Source organism: Phaenicophaeus curvirostris, chromosome 2 (genome assembly GCF_032191515.1).
Source record: "Phaenicophaeus curvirostris isolate KB17595 chromosome 2, BPBGC_Pcur_1.0, whole genome shotgun sequence".
Lineage (NCBI taxonomy): Eukaryota > Metazoa > Chordata > Aves > Cuculiformes > Cuculidae > Phaenicophaeus > Phaenicophaeus curvirostris.
The window spans coordinates 110,905,840-110,932,264 of NC_091393.1; the positions used below are offsets into that span (position 1 = coordinate 110,905,840).

At 43.9% G+C, this 26,425-nt stretch overlaps 2 protein-coding genes across 4 annotated transcripts; one reads left to right on the forward strand and one right to left on the reverse strand.

The window, feature by feature from the left end:
• The first annotated feature begins 263 nt into the window (after window positions 1–263).
• TTC32 (tetratricopeptide repeat domain 32) lies at window positions 264–3,439 on the forward strand. Of its 2 annotated transcripts, none has more exons than XM_069851048.1 (3): window positions 264–368; window positions 474–631; window positions 2,313–3,439. In XM_069851048.1, the coding sequence occupies exons 1-3, from the start codon at window positions 265–267 to the stop codon at window positions 2,438–2,440; spliced, it is 390 nt and encodes a 129-aa protein (XP_069707149.1). In that variant the 5' UTR covers window position 264; the 3' UTR covers window positions 2,441–3,439. The 2 variants fall into 2 exon arrangements, with proteins under 2 accessions (XP_069707149.1, XP_069707150.1); XM_069851049.1 differs by having other exon boundaries at window positions 264–338.
• A 5,699-nt stretch (window positions 3,440–9,138) lies between these two features.
• Window positions 9,139–26,203, reverse strand: LOC138717139 (zona pellucida sperm-binding protein 2-like). 2 transcript variants are annotated; one of them, XM_069850455.1, is made up of 23 exons: window positions 25,357–26,203; window positions 25,208–25,266; window positions 24,981–25,073; window positions 23,216–23,343; window positions 21,717–21,863; window positions 20,495–20,566; window positions 19,389–19,556; window positions 19,204–19,300; window positions 18,113–18,330; window positions 16,962–17,115; window positions 15,897–16,105; window positions 14,583–14,700; window positions 13,511–13,716; window positions 12,775–12,892; window positions 12,527–12,693; window positions 12,315–12,415; window positions 12,102–12,223; window positions 11,932–11,982; window positions 11,645–11,835; window positions 11,446–11,562; window positions 10,395–10,491; window positions 10,102–10,203; window positions 9,139–9,564 (listed from the first exon to the last, which is right to left on the reverse strand). In XM_069850455.1, the coding sequence occupies exons 1-22, from the start codon at window positions 25,383–25,385 to the stop codon at window positions 10,121–10,123; spliced, it is 2,745 nt and encodes a 914-aa protein (XP_069706556.1). In that variant the 5' UTR covers window positions 25,386–26,203; the 3' UTR covers window positions 9,139–9,564; window positions 10,102–10,120. The 2 variants fall into 2 exon arrangements, with proteins under 2 accessions (XP_069706556.1, XP_069706557.1); XM_069850456.1 differs by lacking the exon at window positions 25,208–25,266 and having other exon boundaries at window positions 25,499–26,203.
• Window positions 26,204–26,425: the final 222 nt, after the last annotated feature.

The window sequence follows — 26,425 nt, forward strand, 5'->3', positions numbered from 1 at the left end:
CATTCACAGCAGGTGTCTGAGGGCACTGTCCAAATGCTTCTTCAAAGTCGTCACGCTCGGTGCTGCGACTGCTTCCCTGGGGAGCTGTTCCGGGCCTCCGCCACCCTCTGCGTGAAGAGCCTTTTCCTGGCGTCCCACCTCACGCTCCCCCGGCACATCTGCCGCTGTTTCCCTTCGCTCCTGCCATTGGTCACCAGCGAGGATTGCTCAGCGCCCGCCCCTCCCCTTCCCGTTGCGCGCAGGGCGCCCGGGGGCCCGGCGCCCATGGAGCCCGAGGCGCTGCTGGCGGCCGCGCGGGCCGAGCTGGCGGCGCGGCGGCTGCGGGAGGCGGAGGAGCTGTACGGGCAGCTGCTCGCCCGGGGACCGGGGTGCGGGGCCGGGGGAGCGGGGCGGGGGCTGGGGGCGGCGGGCTGCGGGACCCCCGGCGGGGCTGCGGCTCGGCGGGGCCTGGGGAGCCGCGCGGGGGCCCTTAGCGCCCCCCTCCGCGCCGCGGCGCTCAACGACCGCGGGCTGTGCCGCTACCTGCGCGTGGAGTTCGCCGCCGCCCTGCAGGACTACACGGCCGCCATCGAGTGCCAGCCCGGCTTCGAGGTGCCCTACTACAACCGGGGGCTGGTGCTCTACCGGCTCGGTACGGGGCCGCGGGGGGCTGGGGCGAGCGGCGCCGGGGCCTCCCTGCCTGCTTGCACAACCCTGCTTGGACCCCAAGAGTTGTTTCTTACTATTCTCATTGATTTATTCTTTCCTTCACATAAACCGCGCTCCCTGCATGCACAACTTGCCCTCTGTGCATGCACAGCGCTCCCTGTCTGCATCCATAGCTGTCTCTCTGTGCATGCACAGCGCTCCCTGCATGCATAGTGCTCCTCACTCCTTCCACGCATCGCTCCTTGCGTGTACATCACTCCTTGCACGCACATTGCTCCTTGCACTCACATCGCTCCTTCCATGCATACACAGTGCTCCCTGCATGCTCATTACACCTTGCCTGCAGAAGGCACTCCCTGCATGCCCAGTGCTCCCTCCTTGCACGCCCAGTGCTCCCTGCATGCACAGCTCTCCTCACTCTTTCCACACTCATCAGTCCTTGCATGCACATTGCTCCTTGCACTCACATCGCTCCTTCCATGCATACACAGCACTTCCTGCATGCTCATTGCACCTTGCCTGCAAAAGGCACTCCCCGCCTGCATCCACAGTGCTCCCTCAATGTACAGTGCTCCCCACTCCTTCCGCGCTCCTTGCTCCCTGCGTGTGCATCACTTCTTGCACTCACATTGCTCCCTGCATGCGTTCACAGCGCTTCCCGCGTGCTCATCACGCCTTGCCTGCAAACTGCTCCCCACCTGTGTGCCCACTGCTCACATGCACTGATATTGGAAGACTCGTTTTGGTGTTTTAGAATGCAAGCACCCTTTGATCAGGCCTAGGCAACACGAGGGAGGGGTCTCCATCAATCACGTGCCACAAGACAAGAGCTGGGGACAGCATGTATTTCCCACTTATGGACATATGCATAAATTTTCTCAGAACTCTTAGGCATATTCTATTACTTTCCAAGGAGTAATTTTAATGGTATTATGAACTTCACAACAGTAAAAATTCTTGCTCATTTGGAGCTTTGGAGCCAGACCTCTGCATGACCTTGCACTTGAAATATGGAAGGACTCAAGGGAAATGATACTGTTGAGGTTAAAAAGGGGAAGGATGAAGTTTCTGTTCAGGAAAAAGTTGCATTATGAATAAAACCAACCAATTCCAAATATTGAACTGAAGCCAAAGTACCTCTGAAGCAGATCAGGCGTAGCAACTGTAGCCCCCTTGATGTGTGTTGGGCTTTTGGCCATCTGGGGAGTTTCCTCCCCAAAAGTTCAATGTACTATAAGAAAGTGGAACCCCTGCTCCTTTTGTTGGAGTTTGTTCATTGCAAAGGCAAGACCTAGAAGTTAAGGGACTAGGGAGAGCATCAGGAGAATGGACCCTGACCGAGGGTAACAGCTAGGGAGCTGTGTGCGTGTGCTCCAGGCTTAAGGTAACCTGGCTATTGGTATCGACTGTTCAACTCCTGATCCTTGACTAAACTGGCTGAATTAAGCCTTAAACCCATTAGAGGTTCAAAAATAGGCACTTGGATTCTTGCTCTGAAGACCTCTGGCTCCTACTTGGGCCTCCAAAGGTAATGGGTCCAGTAGGTACAGCTGCTGCTTCTTGTTAGTGAAAGTATTAGGAGTCGTTCTTCAAATGGGGTTTGTGAATTTGAGCAGTTACAGAGAGAATTAATTCTTTCTTTTTTTAATTTTTTTGGGGGACAGGATGCTTTGATGAAGCCATGGAAGATTTCAGGAAAGTATTAGAGTTAAATCCCCAGTTTGAAGATGCCGCATTGAGTCTCAAGCAGGCTATTCTTGACAAAGAAGAAAAACAAAAGCGGGGTTATTGAAAACGTGACTAGTGGTGTAAAATGTTTTGCTAAGCGTGTGACTTTTGTCATTGGTGGATGGAACAAGATCATGGACATCTGTTATGACCTACTGAAGAAATATTCTTGGGTAAATAAGTTAAAATGGATTATGACTGAAGAATAAAATATTTTTAAGATTTTTTGATATGTTTAGTGTTGAGGAAAAGTATTATGTTAGATCTGTGTGAGATACTTCTACAGATTTTGTACAGAAGGACCTCGTAAAGGTATTGGAAGCTCAGTAACAGCTAACGCAGCCTGTAGTTCCCTTATTGAAGCTGTTTCTGTACTGTTCCATACATTATTTTAAAGTCATGGAGAAGAAAAACTATAAAACATTTAAATTCTTAAGATTGGAGGTTGTGAGAGAAGTGCAGTGATTTAATAGTGATCGTGTTTGTCCTCATTTTAAGTATAAACTTGATTTATGCCAAAAGTGCAGTTGTTAGTTACAAGGTTTTGTCCTTCATGCTATGTAACTGATTTTCTTTTCAGTGCAGGGTGTTTCTGTATTGAGAACCAAGATGTTTTTAGGTAACACCATCTGTGCCTTGCAGAAGGAGTGTGACATAAGCATTTAGTCCATCATGAGTTTATTCAATCTTAGGGACAGTTTAACACAGCATAATCAAGTAGGAACAGAGCATACCTATTTTTTGTAATTTCATTGTGAAAGTGTTGAGCAGATTAATAATTGAATGAATAGCAACATTTTCTCATGATTATAAAGATCTTATAGTAGTGAAGGTAGCCGAGCTATTCACAGCAGGGGCTGTGGCGTTCTCCTTTTTATTGAAACACACCAGGTGAAATCTGTCTGATGGAAGCTTAATTTTTCACCTGAAAGGAGGGACTGATGCTGAAATCTATAAACCATCAATGAGAAACACCCTTGCATGTTCACAGCAATACAAGTTTAATAAAGGTTGCCCATATGAGCATTGCATTATTTTTTTAAAATAAATTATTCTAATGAGAGTTCTGCTTCTGATTGAATTTCTCTATGGATGATCCTGAAGCCTGCACAAGTGCAGGGCTCACTGAAAATGGTGGAGCCCTTTGGTGTAAGTAATGAGAACAGGCTTGATCCTCTGAATGTCTTCAGGAGCCTTACTGAGAGCACTTTTAGCTTTGGAGCATGGGGCTGAGCAAATGCTCTTATGCTTCATGATGCTTGGCAGCAGTGATTTTGAAGTTATATAAATACAGTGCATGATAGCAGAATGTAACCATATACAGTTTGGAAAGCAGGCTGTGATATCATAACAATAACTTTTTTTTTTCCAAAAGCATAAATTTTTGCTTTTCTGGATATATTAAGCACGTGCTTTGCTTCCATTTTTATATTTTAGTGCTTCTTCTGAAAAAAAAAAGAGTTATCAAGCACTGGAATGGCTGCCCAGGGAGATGGTTGAGTCCTCATCCCCGGAGGAGTTTAAAAGATGGGTAGAAGAGGTGCTCCGGGATCTGGTTTAGAAGTGGACACGTATGGTTGGACTCAATGATTTCGGAGGTCTTTTCCAACCCAGTGATTCTATGAAAACAACACTGGTAATTTAAGGACTTGGCGTATTTCACACCAGCTCAGTCTCAAAAGCTAATAAATCACACTGACTCTTGGTTGATGGTGAGAAGGTGAGCTAGATCTGAACATGGTTCCACCTTACCATGCCAAGCAAATTAAAGACCTGAGCAGTTGAACACTGCCTGTGAAATTTTAGTTGAGAGGTCACGGCTGTTTCTGCACAGAAACTGTTTAACTGGCAAGGTACGGACAAAAAATATGAACAGCAAATACGTATTCTAGAAAACAAAGCTTGTGTTGCTTTGTGAATATTGCTTGTTTGTGATGCATCCATTGTTGTCACAGAAATATTTTGCTGGACTAGAAGCAGTTTTATAGCAGGTTCTCCACAGTATTTCCTTCTCTCTGCTGCAAAAGGATAAACTGTCATGGTGCATTTTGGCATAAATTGGAATTCTTTCAAGGTAATTTTGGCCAGTAAAGTTCTCACATTTTCTCCTTTCATGTGCATGAGTCACTTAGTTCTTTGGCTTTACATCACAGACTAATCAGGATTTTTGGTCTGAAATTATTAAATAGTGTGTGTACTGTTCTTTTGCTCAGGACTGTTGAAAGGCTATAAACCACCATTATCAATATAAAAAAAACCCCAGATTTGAAGAGGAGGATGTGTCTAGTAACTCCCCTTGTCCTGTGAGTTTTCCTTTTCATAATCCTTTAAGAATTAAGAGTCTAATGGAGAGCAGTAAAATTTGTTTTATGTAATGTTTCCACATGAAATTCAGACAAACTCTTGGCTTGTAAAAGGAGCAGGGGTTGTGTTCTTTGGACGCTTCGCACTGCAGAGGTCCTGTGGCCTTACACCTTTGCCGGGCTGGAGGGGTTCTCTCTGCTTGAAAATGGCAAATGTCTGTGGAGTGTGTAGGTCTGCCTGCTCCATCGCCCATGAAAAGCGTTTGCTGGTCAAAGTCCTGGTGTCCTACCAGCAAGTCCAGCAGGTGCCTGCTGCTAATGTACAGTGACTCTTTTTGCTCTGGCAGGAATATTTCAGACATTAATAATCCACAAATGCTTTCCCAAGGTTTCTTACCTATAAACCTCTCCAAAAGCCCTTGACTCTTTCTGTCACACTGCCTTCTCTGGCAACCCCTCTTTTTAGTTTGTTTCACATAGCTGGGATTAATTTGGCAATGAGTAAAGGTGTTCTCAGATGGTGATTTGGTACCTCTAAACTTACAAAAAATACATAATTTCCTGAATGCATTTGAGAATCATTGAACCATAGAATGGTTTGGGTTGGAAGGGACCTTAAAGATCATCCAGTTCCAACCCCCTGCCATGGGCTGGGACACGGGATCAGGTATCTCAAAGCCCCATCCAACCTGGCCTAGAACACCTCCAGGGGTGGGGCTTCCACCACTTCTCTTGGCAACCTGTGCCAGTGCCTCACCACCCTCACAGTAAAAAAATTCTTCCTCATATTTAATTTAAATTTACCCTCTTTCAGCCTAAAGCCATTACCCCCTGTTCTATCACTACGTATCCTCATAAAGAGCTCCTCCACAGCTTTTCTTTAGGCCCCCTTTAAGGCTGGTGTAAGGTTTTCCAGAGCCTTCTCTTCTCCAGGCTAAAGAAGTCCAAGTCTCTCAGCCTGTCCTTGTATGGGAGGTGATGATCTTTGATGATCTGCTCTGGACTTCCTCTAACAGATCCATGTCCTTTCTGTGGTGTTAATGTTGTAGGTTTTTTCTTCAAGCATCTGCAAGAACCATCTCTATGATCTTCCTTGCTTAGAGAATGGGGTAACGAATGGCAACATCACCCTATGCTTTTCCCCAGTATCCTATTTTTCCTTCTACTGCAACAAAGGAGGAGGAGGAGTTGTCACACCACCTGCAATGTTCCAAAGCCTTTCTCTTGCTTTTGCAGAAAGGTAGGAAAAGATGATAAAGCCCAGGTTAGCAGGGCACAGAGCAGTATGAGAAGTGTTTCATGTATGTTTAATGTGAGATGCAATGTGGGGAACAAGGAAAGCCATTCCAAAGGGAGAGCTGCAGCACGTCAAGGGGAAAGGGCCAGGTCATCAAGTGGCGAGAACACGTTACTCTTCCACATGTTTTCCGTCAGCATTAAGTCAGCATTAAAACCATGAAAATCTCTGGCTGTTACAACTGGGGATTGCTCTGCACTGTCACATTTGGTTGGTAACCATGGTAAAAGTAAAATTTGTAGTGGAAGGAACATCAGATTTGTGGGGGATGAATGTCTCTGTAACATTCAAGCTCAGGTATGCAGGTCTGCTCTCCCTTGACTATCAGAAAGAGAAGGGTTCAGGAGGAGGCAAAAGCAACGTTCAGAGCTGAAGATTGATTGTAGAAATGTAATATACTTTTGTCCTGGCAGCTGATTGTTGATCTGCCTAATTCTTCTAGTAGAAGCTGAGGCTGAGTCTATAGAAGAGATTTAAGCTCAGCCTGTGGCTTTCATGCGTGATGGAAGGGGTGGCTGCTTTTAATGAAAGCAGTTTGCTGTGAGATCAGGTCAAGGTGGAGGCCCACCTAGCAGCGTGCTGTGGTCATTTGGGTTGAGCTCCAGTTTGTTTCTGAAGATTAACCATTTCCAAGATTTTCTTTGTTGGAACGCTTTAGTCTGTGAGCAGGGAGGGATTGGATGCAATTCACAGCAGCACTTCCTTAAAGCCCATAGCGACCAGGCTTTTCATCATTCATATCTCTGTGTTGTACAATAAGCACGTGAAATGCACCTGAAGGATGTCTTCATCTCCCAGGCAGGAACAGCTAGTCCCACCCTGCTACAGACTTTGTAAGAGGAGGTTTCAAGTCAGGAGCCCCCTGCTCCTATGAAAAAGGCTGAAAAAGGTTCAGGGCTTTCTGGGCTTGTGCAGGGACTACTGTGTGCTTGTATCTGTGTGTTTAACATATTTCTCGCACCTTCCTAACTGCTTTTCTCTATGCTGGCTGAATAACGAAGGGCTGTTCAACTGTGGGGTATGACCAAAGTAGTTCTTGAAAGCCTAATCCAAAAGAGACTTTTAAGACTATAGCCCTGAAAACCCAAATCCATGGCATGAGTTTGGTGCTGAATTTCTACCTGCAATGCCTGAGAGAGGGGAGTAATCCATGCAATAGTGTGTCTGAATCACATCTAGGGAAAGACACCCTCAAAGCTAAACAATGAATGCCTAACCCTAGCAGACTTGTGCGACTGAGCATGAGAAACATCATCTGCTATGAACAGCAGCCAAGACAGGAGAAGAATGTGGAATTTCTCTGGCTTGTCTGTGAGAATGTGGGAACCTGAAATGCTTGGGGAAATGGGAATGCAACTATGTCTCATTTTCTCCCTTTCCCTCCCAACCTATACAGGAGAGAAAGGTCTCCCCATCTGCTGGGTGGTGGGTAGATGGGTATGAAACATGGCTGGATCCATTCCTGGCTTCCCAGGCCGAAAGAGAAAGATCTGGGACATCCCACTTATTGCAGAGGAGTCTGCCTGAATGTGCTCTGCAAGACTGCAAGTGAACCTTACTGATGCCACACCAGACCTGATGCTAATCTGTGTGGAACTAGTGTCCCATGAGAGCTGGGAAAAGAGGCGTTAACATTTGGTCATTGTGATTTAACCTTCATGCCAGGTTTAAAAATTTCAAAAGGACTTATTTTTAGATTAACAGAAGGTTAACTTAAAAGGGTGAGTTTGTTGCCATTAACATTAGGAATGGAGAATGCGAGAATGCTCTCTCTTGGAAAACGTGTGGAGCAGTGATCTGGCTTGACTGTGCAGTGTTAGTTCTGGACAGTAGAGTGCAGTGCTAATACAGCAGAGAGAAAGGCATCTCCTAGGCTGCTGCTGAAGGGGGTCTTGGGAACCCAGTACCCCCCTGATCCTTTTCACAAAATTAGTCCTTTGGAAGACACACCTTATGACTGCATTTATTCAACAATCATCACAGGCATGACTGCAGCTTTTGGGAGGCATGCCATGTATAACGCACTAATTGGCACGTATAACCTAGCCAGCAGGTAGGACAGAGGCTGTCTGAGCTGTGCAAACCCACTGGAGACTGCACACGTGTGCATTATTAGCCGGCATCGGTGTAATTGCTTCCTCTTCAGTGCTGTCAAACATCTACTCGTGCTGCAGGCACACCTTCAGTTACAGTGTAGGCACATCCTGAGGGTGATTACAGGTGGTCATGTGTCTAGTTTGTCCTTGATCTCTAGCTAAAAAACCCTTCTAATTTTTATTCTATTTAAAAAATATTTTCTGTGGGCACAGAAAACAAAATCAGGTGACTTGGTGGATAAGATGCTCAACTGGATCCATCAGTGTGTACTTGGAGCCCAGAAAGCCAACTACAACCTGGGCTGCATCGAAAGAAGTGCAACCAGCAGGTCAAGGGACTGAGGGAAGCAATTCTTTCCTTCTTCTGCACCCTTGTGTGTACCTGGAGTACTGTGTTCAGCTGTGGGGCCCCCAGCATAAGAAGGACATGGACCTGATGGATCGAGTCCTGAGCAGGTTCTTGAAGATGATCACAGGGCTGGAGCACCTCTCCTATGAAGCTAAGCTGGGAGAGTTAGGGTTGTTCAGCCTGGAGAAGAGAAGGCTCTCGGGACACCTCATAGAGGCCTTCCAGTAAATAAAGAGGGCCTACAAGAAACCTTGAGAGGGACTTTTTACTAGGACGTGTAGTGATAGGAAGAGGGGTAATGGCTTTAAACTGAAAGAGGGTGGAATTAGATTAGATATAAGGAAGAATTTCTTCACCTTGCACATGATGAGGCACAGGCACAGGCTGCCCAGAGAAGCTGTGGCTGCCCCATCCCCAGAAATGTTTGAGGCCAGGCTGGACAGGGCTTTGAGCAACCTGATCCAGTGGGAGGGGTCCCTGCCCGTGGCAGGAAGGGTTGGATTGAGATCATCCTTAAGGTCCCTTTCAACCCAAACTATTCTATGATTCCATGATTCCATGTTGTAGACAAAACTCTGCATTAATAGGGAGGAAGAAAAAGTATGTCATTGGGTTGCACGTAGAGAAGATCTGAAGTAGGAGATTGCTTGGCTCTTTGAAGCCAGTGCTGGTATACTAGATGGTTGATATTGCATATTAACAAGGAGATGTCCTGCTCTTGCATTACTTTTTATGTATTTTTATTTGACTTTTCAGATTTGCACTTAACATTCACATGGGAGGATTGGCAGTCACTTTAGGAAATACTACAAGAAGGAGCCATAATCAGGGCTGGAATAATTTTTAGTGATCTGCAAGTCCATATTTCAACAGCTGGAAGAAAAACAAAGTGTTATTTTGCAGCCTTGGGTTATTTTCTGTTAAGTTTACTTTTGTAGCCACTTCAGAAAGGCAAGAGGTTACAACATTTACTAAACCTTTTTGCAGACCCTAGCACTTATCCAGCGCTGTAGTGCTGTATCGAGTCCCACAGTCTTGTCTTCTCACTTCTAGCAAGATAGTTCTGGTGGTCCCTGAGAGAGGTAGCTCCTGTGTCGAGTTGCACCACTTAGAAAGCAGCTGGCACAGTAGAGCCTTCTGATGCTGTTGGAGACACACACACAGGGTGAAGTGAGGAGTGAGGCTGGAGCACACAGCTAAATAGTTCTGATTCCCCAAAGGTGGATGAAGCTATAAGATAAACCCTAACAGTTTGGAGGATTTGGACCCTTCAAAAGAATGTCTAACATAGTGGTGATGTGTGCCTTAGTGTTTGTTTATTAAAATTTTGGATTGATTTTCTTTCAGCTGAATGATGATGACTGCTGGGGGCAGTCCAATTGAAAACCTGCTAAAATAACATATGGTTCCAAAACTGCTCGCTACAGCCCAACTCCAACATACCCTGCTCTACTGCTGGCATCTTCTCCAGAGCCACCTGTGTTTGGCTTGGCAGGTGGCTCTCCTCCTTCCCTCTCTTACAGGCTCAAGCTTAGATCAGGAGACTTCAAACGCAGTCTGTTCCCTTCTTCTTGCCCAACAGCTTACTGTTCTAAGGTGTTCAAGGACAGGTTATGCGTTGCTTGTGCCACAAAGCATGGTGAGCTCTCTAGCAGAGTACACAAGACCTGGTGTTCTTACCAAATCCACTTTACATGAGTCATCTTAGATCTGGATCAACAATCCGGACTGGTCCTGTGAGTACGTAGCCCTGGAGACTGTCTGAACCATGACCTGTAAAGGCTGAAAGCGATACAGAGTGTATTTGTGTAGTTCCTCAAGAATATATACTTGTTGCACACATCAAGTGCTAATGTATTAAAGTATCAGCCGTGGTCAAGGTATTTCAGATGCCAAAGCCAGAGGTCCTAAATCCCTTAAAAACATCAGGTCAGGAGTACTTTGCAATGTTTCTTTTTGCCCCAAACACCTACCCTTTCTCTCCCTGCTTGAGCTGCACTGTCCTCTGCAGGGGCTGCTGGGTGGTGTCTTGGTAGGAGAGCAGGCTGCCACCAGACAGTGTACATACACCTGAAAAGAAGACAATGCACCATTTGGTCCATATAAAATCCCTCCTTTCAGAGCACTATTTTGTCTTTTTTCCACCTTCTGCAGAAGTCACAGCTGATTAGACAGACTTATCTGAACTCCTGTATGTGACACCTTCTAGCCTTGAATTTCAAATTTAGTGTCAAAGAAGCCATTGGGCAGTTTAGTAACTGAGAGACTGAGACAGGAGAAGTTAAAACCTCAGGAGCTGCAGTGAGACTATGTATGAAAGCTAGACAGAAACTTAATCTGGTGCTAGATGCAGCTGCACACTTAGGAAGCAGCACATGCCAGAATTGCATCATGTTCATTTCTAGCAAGTTCATGAGTTGAACTGCTTATGAAAGGCCAAGTCAAAAAATTATGTGGTTACTTAAGCTGATGAGGCAGGGGTACTGCCATGGCTCATATCAGTACCTGTGCTAGAGTCTAGGTGCTGTAGGAGCACAGCACTCTCAGCTGGCTGTCCTGGGATCTCTTTGCTCTTTTTATACTTCTTAGAGAAGTACAGAACCTCAGAAGTGTAAGGCCAAACCCACATGCCTCTGCTTCCCTGCCCATTGGGCTGGGATGTGAGGAGAAGGTAACTGCCTGGGGCAGGTGGGGGACTGAAGTTCACTTTTCTGTTCTAGCCATTTTGAGCTGAAGTGCTACGAATCTGACCCTATAAAAAGTCAGAAACACTATATAAAAATAATTTTATATATCAAACCCTTTTTCACTCCAGCCAGTCCAATCTCAAAACTGTGTCACACAGCAGATTTAAGATTAACTAGGAGAACTAAACTATATCTGTGTATGAGTCAGGCTGCTTGGGCTGAACTCTGGCTCGGTTTTAAGTACACAAGGTGTTTAAACTGGTTGTTTTTAAGTGGTCTGAAGAAGTTCACAGGGTAGGGTCCATTAATTGGAGGTAAGTCTTTGACTTAAACTTACCTGTTTGAGTCGAGGTCTGTGTGTTCTTACTGCTAGCCTTTTGAAATGAGAAGGGTGTCTCACCCTGGGGCTAACAGCTACTGGACAGAACTCTGCAACATACTCACTGTCATTAATCTCACACCTATTTGAGAGAACAGATCAACAGATCTAGAAGAAATCAAGGTTTCTCCGATGAATGCATTGATTTTTCTACAACTACTTGCCCATCCACAGTGATGATCCATCTTGGGGTGCTGTTGAAATCTAGAGACCCGGTCACCCAGCAGTTTTCCAGATATAACTCGGCATTGGGGCTTCTGTCTTTCAGCTCTACTTCAAGAAACACAGGCTCCGTGGGTCGCTTGAGTATGACCATGTTGGGCTCGTAGAATTCCACAAATGATTCATCTCAAGAAAATGCCAAGGGATTTTTGTTGATATTTAATTTTATTTAAATTAAAACATCTTTGGAAATTTTCTGATTTTTCTTAGGAGGAGACTTACCTTTGGACACTCTTGAAACTACATTCAGGGCTTGTCTTATCCTTCTGTGTACTGCAGAAAAGGAAAAGTTAGTGAGGTTCTCCAGTAGGGAGCAGGGCATGTCTTAAGCAGGGAAAGTACAACTGAAAGAGTGACAGAAGCTTATAAAATGGAGGAAGAGAATTGCTTACCTGCAATATTTGATCTTGGTACCATCGTACCAGAGCCAAAGGAAGGTGATATGGATGGATCACTAGCGAAGGCACCTAGCATTAGGGTCTCTTTTGCTCGATAGTAACACAAGACTGTTAGTCTGAAATAGGAGAAAGGGGCGATTGTGTGTTCACTTTTACTTTCCAGCAGCTGTACCAAGGTGAGAAGTGTCAGTGGGCTGTAACTCCTACCTGTAGTCTGGATCTCTTGTGATTGTTGGAATGCTCTGTCTTGGAAGAATCTCTTTCTCGTAAGAGATTTCATTTTCATAAATAATGTGATCACCTTCAAACTGTGCATATGGGAAACTCATTAAAATTTAATCTTCTCAGAAGCTGGGGAAAGAGAAAATACAGGAGAGACAGACTTCCAGCAAATGTATCTGCTTTGGCCACAGGCTTACCCTTACTGAAGTGCCACAGGTAGTGACATGGAACTTGAAGAAGGCATGTTCTTTGTTATAGTCTCTAGGCTTGCAAGAGCTATCCCTTAGTTTGGTTTTACTCGTATCAATAGCAGGAACTGTCTTCATTTGAGCAGATACCATTACGGTACCATCTGGGTGGCAAACTGTGAAAATCAGAGAGTTAGTTATAAACTCAAGGAAATAATCACAGATCTTTATATTGACTGATCACTTGTATAACTTACTTATAAATGCTGAAGAATTAAAATTGCAGCTAACGGAGAACATCTGTAAGGTCTCCATAGTTCTCACTTTCCTTAGGGCAACATCAAACCTTGCTTTAATTTTCTGAAAGGACACTTCCTGTGAAGGAGGTGATGGAAGAGGCACATGATCCATACGTACAAACTTCTGCTCTTTAGCTTGTGCCACATGAACACTAACAAGTCAGAAGAGTTAAGTCAGTGTGAAGACTCAAGCCTAATGCAACACAGGAGCAGTTTTCTGGTATAAATTAATTGGTCACTGTCACAGAGATAAAGTTTTGGCTGATTATTGTAGAATAGTTCACATGTTCATTACAGCATCAATTTTCCTCTGCCGTGTCTCAACATTTCTACAAAATGTTCCTTTAAAAGAGCTTCTTTCATAAAAGCGATATTGAAATATTATTTCTGGCTCAGCGCAGATAGGACATTTTGCCTCATCTTACTAAAAATACTGAGAAGTTTGTTTTTGAAGGCTTGGTGCATGTCTTTTAGAGACAACTTCGCACTGCAGATTACATAATACATGGCATTACCAGAACGGTCCACGTCTGATACCTCTTGTCTTACTTGCACTGGCTTAGAGTCCTTCCCTCTGGAGGTTTTCCAGTACGTTTAATATTGCAGCACTACAAACTGTGGCTGGAGGACTGTGGCTGTATGAGCAAAGCATCCTGTGTACTTTAAAGAAGGCATTGCTATACGGTTCACGTACCTCATAGATAATTCCCACAGCAAACAGAGGTATTTGCAAGATAAGGTGTGTGGAATTGGTAGCTGCAAGATACCCATTGGTAAGTACGATGTGCCGGTTCAGGAGCTTGTTACCAAGATACAGGTCCCAATACCGGTGCAAGCCAAATGTAGGAATGGTTAGATACAGGTTTTCTTCATCACAAGAACCAGCTGCTTCTGGTATTTCTGTGGGAAGAAGATGGGATGAAGAGTTAGCAATGAAAGAAGCTCTGAGCAATGATGTTTGGCCCAGGCAGGGATTTCTGTCATGGGTGAATTTTCACTGGCGCTGCAGCAGCACTGTTACATGCAATACTGGCATTGCCTGCAGGGCTTTGGCTGCAGTGTGGATGTAACAGCTCACAGGCAGTAGGATTGGGAATCCTCATGCTTTAGTGGTGGCCCACCAGCTTCCTCCCAGGGCTGCTCCCTGATTCAGCAAGGCAAGCTGAGCTATGCATTTTGGGTCAGCCTTCTTTAGGTTGAACTCAGAGCTATTTAAAAGACAAAATGAGACAGCGAGGAGACTGTGAGCTTTGCGGCATCCAAAATCTAAGAAGTCCGAGAAAATACCAATCATCAGACCTCCTGATTGTTTCAGTAACATGCTAAGTGCTGCTCTTGGTGCATGATTGTCTGCTTACAGAAATGCTGTCTGTGGAGTTCACAGCAATTTATTTGAGTCGGTTCAGTTCTGCCCTGGACACAGAGGCAGAATTGCATTTGAGGACGAACTGAAACTCATAGAAATGTCTGAAAGTACATGTATGTTCAAGTTATGAGGCATCTTGTTCACTGAGTTTGAAAGCCAACTTCTTTTACACACTAGTTTTTATTGCTCTCAGTGTCTCGAGGGCAGACTGTCTTGCCAGTATGCAGAAAAGCTGCCATCAGAAAAGCAGCGAATTGGCTATGTTACCAAGAATGAGCTATTGAAGGGTGGGGTTTTCCCAAAAGCTCTCATCCTCAGCCTAAAGCCGTTCTCACCAAATTCAATGAAAACCTGATCCATGCTGTTGATGTAAACCAGTTAATATCATGGGAAAGCTTACCAATATCAGCAATCACACACTCCACCTCTGCAGAATGATAATAGAGTGTCATCTCCGGACCCACACTTAGAGTGTAGTTAATGAGGAGGGTATATTTAGTTTCATTTCTATTCACATACTGAAAAAGAGAGAAGTGTAAGGCTCCAGTAGCAACGGCTTCCAGCACAGACAGGATTGCATATCCTGAGCAGCACTAAATAATTATTCCAGAACCCTCCTCTCCTCTGCAAAAAGCTCAGCATCCAAAAACATCGCTTCAGTTGGCCTAAAATGATTCAGAAATCTGGATTGGATTCAACAGCTTTTTTGGCCAAACATAAATGTGGAGACTGTAGTGCCTGTTAGAAGATGGAGGCAGTAGTGAACACAGTGGTGGTTCCTCTATAGCCCACTGGTGAAAGAGCTCGTAGAGGGTGATCTGGGTCCAAATCTTATTTACTCAAAATATGGGCTGAACCCAGGAGACTGAGTAATCAGTAAGACAGAAGATGTAAAGAGATGCTATGAGAGATGACTCTCAATATACTCATTTACTACGCTAAAAGCGCCCCAAAGTAAAACCTGCTGTTCAACCTGAATAAAATACTTCTGATATTTTTTTGCTTGCTTTAATCTTTAATGCAATTGAACTGTGGTTTGACTGCAGCCTGAAAACTATTTGCATGAGTTTTGATCCTGTGCATTCACAACATTTTTCCTTGTAAGAGAAAATAGCATCACAGCTTTGCGTGATTCAGTCGAAACAGTGGTAGGGGACTTTAGAGTTATGCATCCTCCGACTAAAATGAGAGGTAAGATTCCCTCTGTGAGTTTGAATGTTTAGATTGGAAATGGTCTGAAGCTTAACAAAATTACATTTAGAATACCCTAAGTCTGTCTGTACGTGCTTTTACAGTGCCTGGCCTGTGCCAGTGATCACAGGGCTCTGCATAAATGGCAGGTTCAGGAATTACCAGGTGCTGGTAAATGGTGTTTGCACTACTGCAGTAACTGATTTATTTTTCCAAGGCATTTCTGTTTCAAGGGACAGCATTTAAGAGAGATTTGACAAGCCTCTCCCTGCTAAGCACGCTCTCAGACCTTAGCCTTGCTGACAGACAATGAAGGAAGTTTCACACTATATAATCACGTGTCCCAGAGACTTAAGGAAAGCAAGGACAAACAAGCCTCTAATCTTACTTCAGATGAGCTCAGACTCATTGACACCTTTATATTAAAGGAACAGCTGTTGGTTAGTAAAAGCCAGACTATGTTCTGAAAAGGGACTGTCCTGCCTCCTCCGCTCAGCTGCTGATGTGACCTGTTGTATCTTACCTCCTTTAGAACATACGGATCATCAAAAGAGACTTCCAGGGTAAACCCTTTCGTTCTATTAGAAAAGGGAGTTTCATAAATCCTAAACCCATGACGCTGTGCTTCTCTCAGGGTAAATGGCACATTTCCTATTGCAACTGCCACCAGAGAGACATCAGGAAGAAAGTGTCCAAATGCAACATTAAATAGCCTTTCCTCTGGCAGAGTATCTGTAGGGAGAGAACATCAAATCACTGCTGATGTGGATCACGTAACGAAGACAATTGGGGTGGCCTCCCATTCAAGTTCCAGGAAACTTAGCCAACAGCCATCTCCTTAATGGGTCTGATTAATGCATTCTAGTCAGATCTGAAATACTCTGAGTACATGAGAATTGCTTCAAGCTGCAGGAGATTAACAACAAATACATACAACTTTATAGCAAGCGGGTTCAGTAACTTTCTAGAGGTACACTATGTGTGCAGTGACTTTCCTATAAAGCAACCTAGAATCTAGTTCAGCCACATAAAATATGGTAAAGCTATCATAAATGTATGCCAAAAGGCTCATTTTTCTTTCTGTACCAATTATCCAGACAGCTCCAAAGATGTTTAGTGTCTTAATGCATTGGAAAATATAATTAAAAAAATATTACTGCACCACTGGCTGGCACAGTGATTTCAGTATGATCCCAAGATAACAAATGCAGGCAGTTTTGGGGAGAAAATGCCATCAATAATGTGGTCCTAAGGCAGATCTCCCTAGTGTGATAATGGCATAATGCATATCTTTATTTTTGGATCCCAGTGCTCACTGGAAAAATCTGGTTGATAGTGTGAAAGAAATGTTCATGTTCTTATCAGCGATAGTTTTCATTTCATCTGAGAACAACAGGTGATAAATGGTACATCCATTAAGATTTGGGTTTTTTTAAGAATACCTTGCATCTTGACTTTGGCTAGCAAATTGGAAGCGGGAGCTGAGAACGTTCTGGTGAATGTAGGCATGTAGTAGAGGTCAAAAGGAAAAATGTGCAACACAGCAAAAGAAAAAGATTGGAAAAAGCAATTGAGAGAAAATACTTACTGTTGGTAACAGTTGGTATTTGTGGCATGAAAGGTGTGGTAACGGATTTCATGACAGTATACTTCGTTGTTTGCCAGTCTGCATCTATCCATGTGTGCTCCAAGAACAAATCAATACTGTAAATGACCCCATATACGCCACCAGATACAGAGCTCTAGGAGATAAAATTTGTAATTAAGTCTTAATTCTCAATAGCTCAGTAGAAGAATGAGTGAATATGATTAGAATTCTTACACTAGAAAGAGAAAGAAAATGTTATTGAAGTATAGTTTGGGATGTATTTTGCTACAGAATCTTGTTTGTTTGCTTGGCTCTCTTGTCTGGTCCTTGTTTGGCTCACGTACTGATGAGTTTCTCAAGGAGGTATCAGGATTGGGCATGTGCCCTCATTAAGTCTAGTAAGCAACCATATTTACATTTATTTTTTTCCCAGTCTCTAGACTACCAGTCACATTTCTCATTCTGTCCCAGTTCACTCTGAAAGTTTGTCAGTGCTTTCAGAAGTTTTTCAGACTGAGTCTGTCCGGTGTTACATACACGTAGTGATCTACGTGTCCACTGATACTCCAGACAGTGAACTTCTGAACAGGATAAGTCATAGACACACCAATATCATCTTCACAAATGTAACTGGTAAAGAGCATTGTGAAAATATTGCCAGTTTCTTTGGACATTGCCTCTATACCTTCAAATTATAGATGGTACTATGACCAAAGCAAGTGGCTGCACCCAAACAACATGTTGGGAGGCTGTACCAAGGTAACTCATGCTGCCTGCGTGTAAATTGTCTAGGAAACTGCTCATCGACCCAGATCAGACCTTTGCCAGGACCAGATTCAGAATGTAACAGCACAGAAAATTGAGCTCTAGTGCCCAGGAATCCCTTAATTCTTAATTTATTAGGATACGTTATAGATTATTAAGAAGACAGTCTCTTGCTTCTCTCATGTTTTATAATCAAAGATACTTAGTTTCTGAGTAGGTCCTTTCAAAACACAGAGAAGGAGCACCTATGTCTTCAAATATATCTTGCGTCTAAGAATTTTAAGCAGCAGTCACTATTTGGAATGATTTGGATTGAACATGATTTAGAAACATCTTCCATGGTGCAGGCCCTCAAATGTATTAGTATGTGAAAGGTTCATACTAACCTTTAGCTGGCCTCCTTCTGCTCCAATAGGGATAGTTATTCTGATGTGTGTCTCGTTGTGCTCCAGTAAGTAGTTCTTCTCCTCCGGGTTTACTATGACTTGGCCATCGACTCCCATTAAAATGTTTTTAGACAGAAAGGTGGATTCTTGAACCACTAATGTGGGGATAATGCTTGGCACAGTCCACGTTAGAGTGGTATCAGTGAAACTGATGCCATCTGTTGAGTTAGATAGACAGTCCCAGAAGGCCAGGCAATTGGAATTTCCAGTCAGTCTTCACTATGCAACAGCTTTCTTTCCCTGAATCTTTTTCACAAGAGTATATTTACAGCTTTCACTAATAAATCACCTTGTAGGATATTAGCCAACTGGTGGCTATTTTGTCACAGAAACTGTGGTGTTCAAAGTAGACATGAATCATCAGTTTCAGCTGAGTAATTAATTTATTCAGAAGAACTAAGTCATGCTCCCAGTTACCTGCTCTGTTGCCATTCTGGTTCCAGGATCTTTGCCTTACTGGCAAAAGGAATGGGGCACAACCGCCTCTTTGGGCCTTCTCCTTGAAGTATTAGCTTAAGGATTAAGACAACTGAAAACATCCCGCTTCCTCATCAATCATTCAAATTAATACTGTTGTGTGAGAGGCAGAAGGTGCAGCCACCACTGTTCTGCAAAAAGCCAGGCTAGTTCTGTCTCTCTAGAGAAAAGTACTATGTGAGTCCCAAAGATGCAAAGCTGCACCCCCCGTCTAGAGTCACATGTCAGAGGAGAGCCAGCTGTGGGGTTAGTTAAGGAGAGGCTCCCTGGCACTTCTGCAGCAGTTTTACATGGCTCCAGTTCCCCGCATCTAACGTGGGTGTTTGAGAAACCAGAGACAAGGCACGACACTGCACCGGGAATACAAGTAATATAGCATCGCAGCAGGGAACATGTTTATCTGGGACTAAAGCCATGGACTCTTAGCTCATTTGCTCTTAGGGCAGCTTGTAAACCTCTTTTCTTACTGAGTAGGTCATATGGAAATGGAGAGACTGTGCTTTCTACTAGCTCCTTTGGTGGTTATTTTTGGTGAACAAAGAAGAAATCCTTACCAATGGGACAGGAGACAGTCGTGTCAATCAGCAAAAGGAGCCACCGCTGCCTGTACATGGAAGTGGAAGTCACCATGTTCATAGTTACACCACTGATCTGTTGGGATGCAGACAGAAAAAGAGAAGTGATGTCCTAGAAAGGCAGTGGAAGCAGCATAGTTTTGTGTCTGAGAGCAACAACTCACCACGCTGATGTCAGACTCGTTGCTGTGATAGGGCGCACGGAGGTACACACGGGACAGTGTATTATTGAAGCTGTAGCCCAGTTTTGCTGCATCGCTTACCATTATTCTCTTTCTCCCTGATGGAGAAACAAACATCAGTTGCCATTGCTGGTATGCAACATTTTGAATCTGCAAGAGAGAGATGAGCTGCATGAGATCTAAGTCTACCAAAGTCTCCGAAAAAAATATAATATTGTAGCATCTATTTTCCTGTTAGAAGCTGGATTAACTGTAGTGGCACTGGACACTACTAGTCCACTCTAGCCAAGAACCACCCTTTTTATATATATACAGGTACAGAATTCTATAGCTCTTTAAGGCATCTTTAGAAACAGTTTTTTAGCAGGCCTGGAAGAAACCTAGATTGGTGGGCTTGAACAAATTCTGTTGGACAAGAGGCCCGTGCTGTCAATAAAATGATTGGTTTCATGTCTGTTGATTTCTGGAGCAGTCCTGAGACCAAATGACAGACTGCCTTTTACAATACTTAGCTTTACTGTGTCAAAGATAAGAAGAGAGGAATGTCTGTGCAGGTCTAGAATAGAGTCTCAAAAGGAAAAAGGTGCACGGGAAACAAGCAAGACACGATGAAAGCAGGACAAGTGTATATATTTCTCCCTAATACTTTCCAGCCTCAAATAATTTTCGGCTTAGGGACTCCTAAGCTATCTGTAGCTTCTTTGTGTTTTGTATGTCTTATTGGATTTCTCTTTGGTCAATTTTTCCAGTCTCTCTTTAAGATTAAGCAAACTTCTACCAGACACGGCATCTCTTGGCAAGGCATTTGACAGATTCACTACCCATTGTGTGAAGAACCACCTACTTTTGTTTGTCTTGAACTCACTTTCCACTACTTTAACAAGCATATGGCTCTGTTCTCCCACCTAAAGATTGTTTTTTTTTCAGTCTAGAGCTCTAAGAAAACTAGAGAGACTTTCCAGTACTTGATGGCATCTTTGCCATCTCCACTTTTTTTTGACAGAGATGGAGCAATACCCCAAGAATGACTCATGAGTTTAGCAACAAGAGGCAGGCTAGGAACAGTCAGGAAAGGCTTCCCTTCATACCTCTGGCAGTGCTGACATCCACGCTACAGTGTAGTCATTTGAAACTGCAGGGACATCAGTCCTCACTGACACCTGGGGACACAGAGAACATTCTTCAGGAACAAACAAATTTTCAGCATTATTACAGGCATGGAGAGCAGAGAGAGGAATTTTGGATTTTTTCTCCAGTGTTTGTTGGGATTTAGCAATTTACATCCACTGGAGGTAATTAAAGTGTTTCCAAAGAGATTCTTGATAGTGGTAATTTCTGTGGCCTTAAAATGAAGGCTAAAGCCCTGGCATTTATGGTGGTGCATGTACAGTGGAGAGGATACTTTGTGCATAACTAATTCAAAAATCCCGTTTCATATCTAGTAAGCTGTAAACTAGATGCCATTCTGGAGGCTTTCACGGGCATCTGGGTCTCTCCACTGGAAGTATGGGGAAGCAGGCTATTGACTTTAACAGGACTGGTTCCCTCCTCCCATGTAGACTGAACACCTGAAGATGCAGGATCCCCAATACCTAAGGTAGGTGAAATAGTGCAATGCTTAACAGCATGTGTTGCAGAGTGAGGGCACTGATCTAGGAGTCAGGGCTTGCCCAGACATCTGCACCATGGTTTAGGTGTGTTGCAGCAGCCAGATGTGACTACATAGCCTGAAATCCTAGTAGGAAAAATAGGCTTTCTTTGTCCTGTCTCTAACAGGTGCATACAAAAGGCAGTGAAGTTTATTTAGTTCAGTGTGTTATTTCTACATCAATGTGTAGATGCTGGTAGCAGGCTGGACAGACAAATCGTGCCACCCAGTCGGAGGCAGGTTTTGTCTCACTAGCGATGTCTGTGAGCTGAGTGATGCAGAAGGCATGCAGCTTTGTGAACTCCAGGCTTTATTATCTCAAACATAAAGATGACATTCTAACAGGTGCTGCATCACTTTACAGTGTAAAAGTAAATCTCTCATGAACTATACAGGTTAGCCTGCCTGGCTGCTGATTTGCTTGCAGTGGCTTGACTTGCATCATCTGTACAGTTAAATGAATTTCATTTCAAGAAAAATACCTATGACGTGCAAATGTGTTACTAATAAGCACCTAGACTTACACCCTCTGCTGAATATCAGCAGGTCGCTGTTATGCCTGGTACATTGTGTGAGACCAACTTCTGACAGGAATTTTTGAGGGTTGTTGTGCCTGGCAGAGAGCTTAGATGTAGCTTTGCCTTCAGTGAGCAGACTTTTACCTCCATGTAGTTTTCTTCACACACAATTTCTCTTGAAGCCCAGGAGGAGTAGGAGCAGTACATAGGGTAGATGTAGGTCACAGCTGCCCTCATGCTTGAAAATGAGGAGACCTTTATGTTCACGGTCAACGAAAACAGTTCATCTGCCTAGGAAGGAAAACAGGCAGTTCAACAAATGGTGTAGAAGGTCCTAGGAAGGCTGCATGGGACTGTTCAGCCTAGTGTCCTGTTTCCAAGAGGGGTTTACAAGGATAAGAACAGGTTGATAGCTGTAGTGACAGTTCCCCCAACACACTACCCTATTTTGAGTGTCTTGTACTCAGGGGCTTTCTGAGCCAGAGACATTGTTGTAGCACTTAGAACCTTTGCAACAGATCAAGTCTCAGCACTATTCTTTCTACAGTATTAAGGACCATCTAGTCAGGCGAAGATCTGACTTTCCTCACCATGTAGGACACATTCCTCCCATTCATGACTTCTGTGTGCCTCCTCATGGAGGGAAAGTTACCAAGTCTTTTAGTTTAAAGTTGGTAGGTCACATCTGTCTTACAAATGCCACTTAGCGTCTCTCTTGACACTAAGAGGTCCTCTTGGTCCCTCAGCTCTCCAGCAGCCAAACATGAAGCCATGGACTGTGCTTCTATCTGACATGGGTGTATATTTTTCAACAGAAAAAAAGGCAAAACCTTTCCAGAGAAATTTCCAGTCTGGAAATGCTGATTGTTGCAAAGCACACTGTACACCCCCTGTTCTTGTTAGCATAACCTCTGCCTATAAAGTTTTACCTTATTTTTTCTGTGGGGCTTCCAAGACCAGCCAGACTAAACATGGACAAGCAATGAAGTTTCTGCTCTGATATTTTCTGTTTCTAGATACATTGCACCTCAACTAACATTTAGAAATTAGAAATCCAGGCTACACGTTTTAGGAAGGGGTGAATCACCTTCCAGGGATGCCTGTTTCTCTCCATTGACGATTGTGGGAGCTTAAAAAACTGGTTTAGACTAGACATTATCTTTTAGGTGGCTAAAGTTATATGAGACAAATCTGAGTCTAATAGATGTGTGTGATCTATGTTCTTAGGCATGTGTTAACAGGCACATTACCACACAAATTAAGCCAGGAAATGATCTGCCAGAATCACAGTGCAAATGTTGCTTTTTCAAGCAGATGCCTACTTCTTTCCAGAGAGGCTTTCAAGAAACTCTCTGGCAAATCAGCAGCTACAAGGATATGCTTGAGAACTGGCAGCTAGTCAGCAACATTAGGCTAAATGTCATTTCATGGAGAGAGGAAATCCCATGTCAGTCACACTGAACAAACCTCATACAGGAGAGCCATTGCCTATTCATTTCTATGCACCATCAACACTAACTCCTTCAGTCCCTATTCCTTGAGATCTCAAACATGTCATTGGAATGCTGCATAATACCCCAATCTTGTCTTTTTGGAGAGGTTGTATTGTCTGAAGCTGTTTTCAGCCCTTCTCTGAGTCTTACCTCATTGGCCACGTGACAGCCAAGCGCTGATGCGCGGAAGATGGGATTGCCCCACACATCTTCTGACAGGACATAGCCACAACGAGATGCTAGTTTCTCATCCAGCAGAATGGGGCCAACATAAGGATCTATAGAAAAAGGGAATGATGTGTGGGATGGAAAGTTCGGGGCAAGTAATGGGGCAATGTGTTCCTGGGTCCCTCTCGTGTTGGGTGCCCTCTAGAGATGTATATTATTAAGGAGCTGGTGAAGCTGTTCTGGTAAGTGCTAGAGTGCATGAGACAGTCTGGCATGACTAAGCTCACACGTTATATTCACTCAACTTCCCATTTCTTTATGTCCAGAAGCTTGTGCCACTGCCACTTTGAAGAACTATTATGGAGAGTTTCTCTGAGACATCACATTCTCCTTTCCCTCCCTGGTTTTTCTCTCTAGGAAAGGGTTATGGGCTACTAAGCCCATCCATTTCTAAAAATCCTCAAGTCATGATAAGCTGCTGCTTACTCTGGTAAAGGGATGTAGTCATGGACCCATTTTGGATGGGCACTTCTATGAATTGGTCATGTTTGCTGCTCATCTCTGCTTGTCAAGATGCTGCATGCTGTTAAACCTATGGGGAAGCTAAGTAACAGGCATGATGGGAGCTGGCTGCACTCAGCTCCTGATGCTGGTAGAGTTAATAACATGATATTCTGCTAATGTTGAGCTCTTTGATTAAGGAACTATTTTAGTCTTAGGTTAGACACAAGAATCTGTACAAACAGATAAGGCTAAATTAGCTGCCATTGTAATTTCTAGATTTGTTGCTCATCTTTATGTGTCAAACACTAATAACTGCTGTTTCAGTAGATGTATCCTTGCAGCCAGGATAGACTAAGGAGGTAAGTGAGAAGAATTTTGGAAGGAGAAGGAATAGCTTTTATGAGACCAGCTGATAGAGCTGGAAGAAACAAATAACCTTTTTGTGCCTGAAGGCTGTTCTGTTTTCTCCAGAGGTATCAGTTGCTCTCATAAATGCTATCACTTCTCCCCACACTCTTGCTGTACTTGACTTTTTCAGTTCTGCCTCCAAATCAATTGAAGAAAACCCAAAGCCAGAAAAAAGTGGACTGATCTCAACAGAAAGAAATCTAGTTTGGGGTGAAATCACATAGTTTTCTCTATCTGATGTGAACATTTTCTGGTTTTCATTTTAGTTAAGTAGATTTTTGTTTTCCTCAGTGAAATGGAAACCCTTTGCTCAATCTGAAATAGGATATTTAATTTCCATTGTAGTGTTAAATAAAAAGGATTTTTCTAAAAAAAATCCTTTAATTGCAGCAGCACTCACTCAGCACTCATTGAGAGTGTTTTCTGAGTATTATCCAGCCTATGCTGCCATTGTCATTTGTGCTGTCCATGACATATCCAAGCTGCAATGTCACCTTTGTTTTCCTTGCTACACATGTTTAAGGGCTCAGCAGAGAAAAGAATGAAAGTTAAATGTCAATCCATCCTCCTCAGACTATCCTTTCTCCTTTCCACAGCCTGTTAGTTTTAAGAGGCAGAGGGGACCACAGCCATAGATACAAGCTTTACTCATCTGTAGGGGTGGTGGCCAAATTAAGGTATGAGAGACCAGGTCGAGGTAGCATGTTCTGGAAGTTCTTTGGTGTCAGTTACTAATTATTGCATAGATGGCAGTAGCATCCAGATCACAGACACTGTGATCACTTAGGTGGTTCCCCAGCCTTCATGATGCTCAGCGCAGCCACTTGTGACTCACCATTGATTTCCAGCTGGAAGAACTTTCCCTGGAGCAAGAGTTTATTCAGTTTCATCCAAAAAATTCTGGAGCGGCAACTGCTCTCTATAAAACCTGGTGGGAACACATATAGAGCACATGAGCCAGTGAGATTGGAGGGCAGAGAAAAGGCACATCTTGTTACAAGCAAAATAGCTGGGTTCTCATCCTTGCTTCTCCCCACTATCCTTTTATCATGTTTCACCAACCTGGGGGGGCCATCTGCCTCCCTTGTCCCAGCCAGCACAGCAAGAAAAGCAGCCAGATCCTGCAGTACATGAAAAAATGATGCGTTAAACAGAGGAAAAACAAGGGTCAAGATGGAAAATGAGCAAGACAGCAACTGAAGTCACATTACCTGCATAGCGAGCAACCCAAAGCCTCCATCTGTCCCCAGAGACCTGTGCATGGGCAGCAAAGTCCTCCTCCCTTTGAAGTAAAGATGACCCAGCTGTGGAGAGGGAACTTGGTCAGACCCAGGAAGAAAGGTATACCTGAACTTTTACAACAGATATCGTGCTCTCTTCTCCAAACCTTATGTGTCAGTCAGGAGAGGCTGGTGGCTTCACTTGTGGAGGGACTGCTGGGCTGAATCCTGCAGTGTCCTCCAGTGTTATCTGAGCTCCTGGCAGTGGGAGGTAGCCTCTCTCTCGCTAGTAGGGCAGAACACCCTTCTGCCAGATATTTACAAGGACACATGCTGCTCCTGAGCCTAATGTTAATCAGAGCAGCAGAGGGTGCTCGGTGCTTTCCATCAGCCCCTGGGAAGTAATCTCATTCCTTACAAGCCATTTGGGTAGCTTTGGCTTCAGGTCTTAAGAGCACATGAAACAGTTCCCTGGAGGTATTTTAATTGGGTCTACACAGGAAATACATTTTTGTTTCTGTGAAATGTCCCAGTGACCCAGCCATGCCAGAGATAACAGCAGTTCTTTGGCAGCTACACGTTTTTCTGTTGTGGATCTAGTTAGATCGCCCTTTGCTTTGTTTGATTATCAGAGAGTGGTTTGGTGAAAACAACTTGTTTTTAGAAGTGCTCTGATATCACTGAGTCAGTCAGACCACATACATGGCCAAACATATTGCCTGGGAAGAGAAAGTCATTGCACCTGATGGGAGCTGTGCCATGGGAAGCAGAAATGCGGAGAGGTTTGGTGAGCTAAAAGTACAGCTTGTGTGGCATGGATGTGCTACAGTGGGGTCAGAAGCATGGGACATTCAGATTGACATTTTAACCACTGAAGAACAGGGCTTGATCTCCTTTTGGTCCCTGTTTTGAGGCATTAACGAGCCATTCTTGCCTTACTTTGGTTCACATGCATGAGCAGAGCTGTGCTGTAGAAATGAGCTTTAGGATAAACGAAAGCCAGTGAGCATGTCCACTCACAGGAATCATGGAATCAGTGTAATTTTGTCCTGTGTCCCCC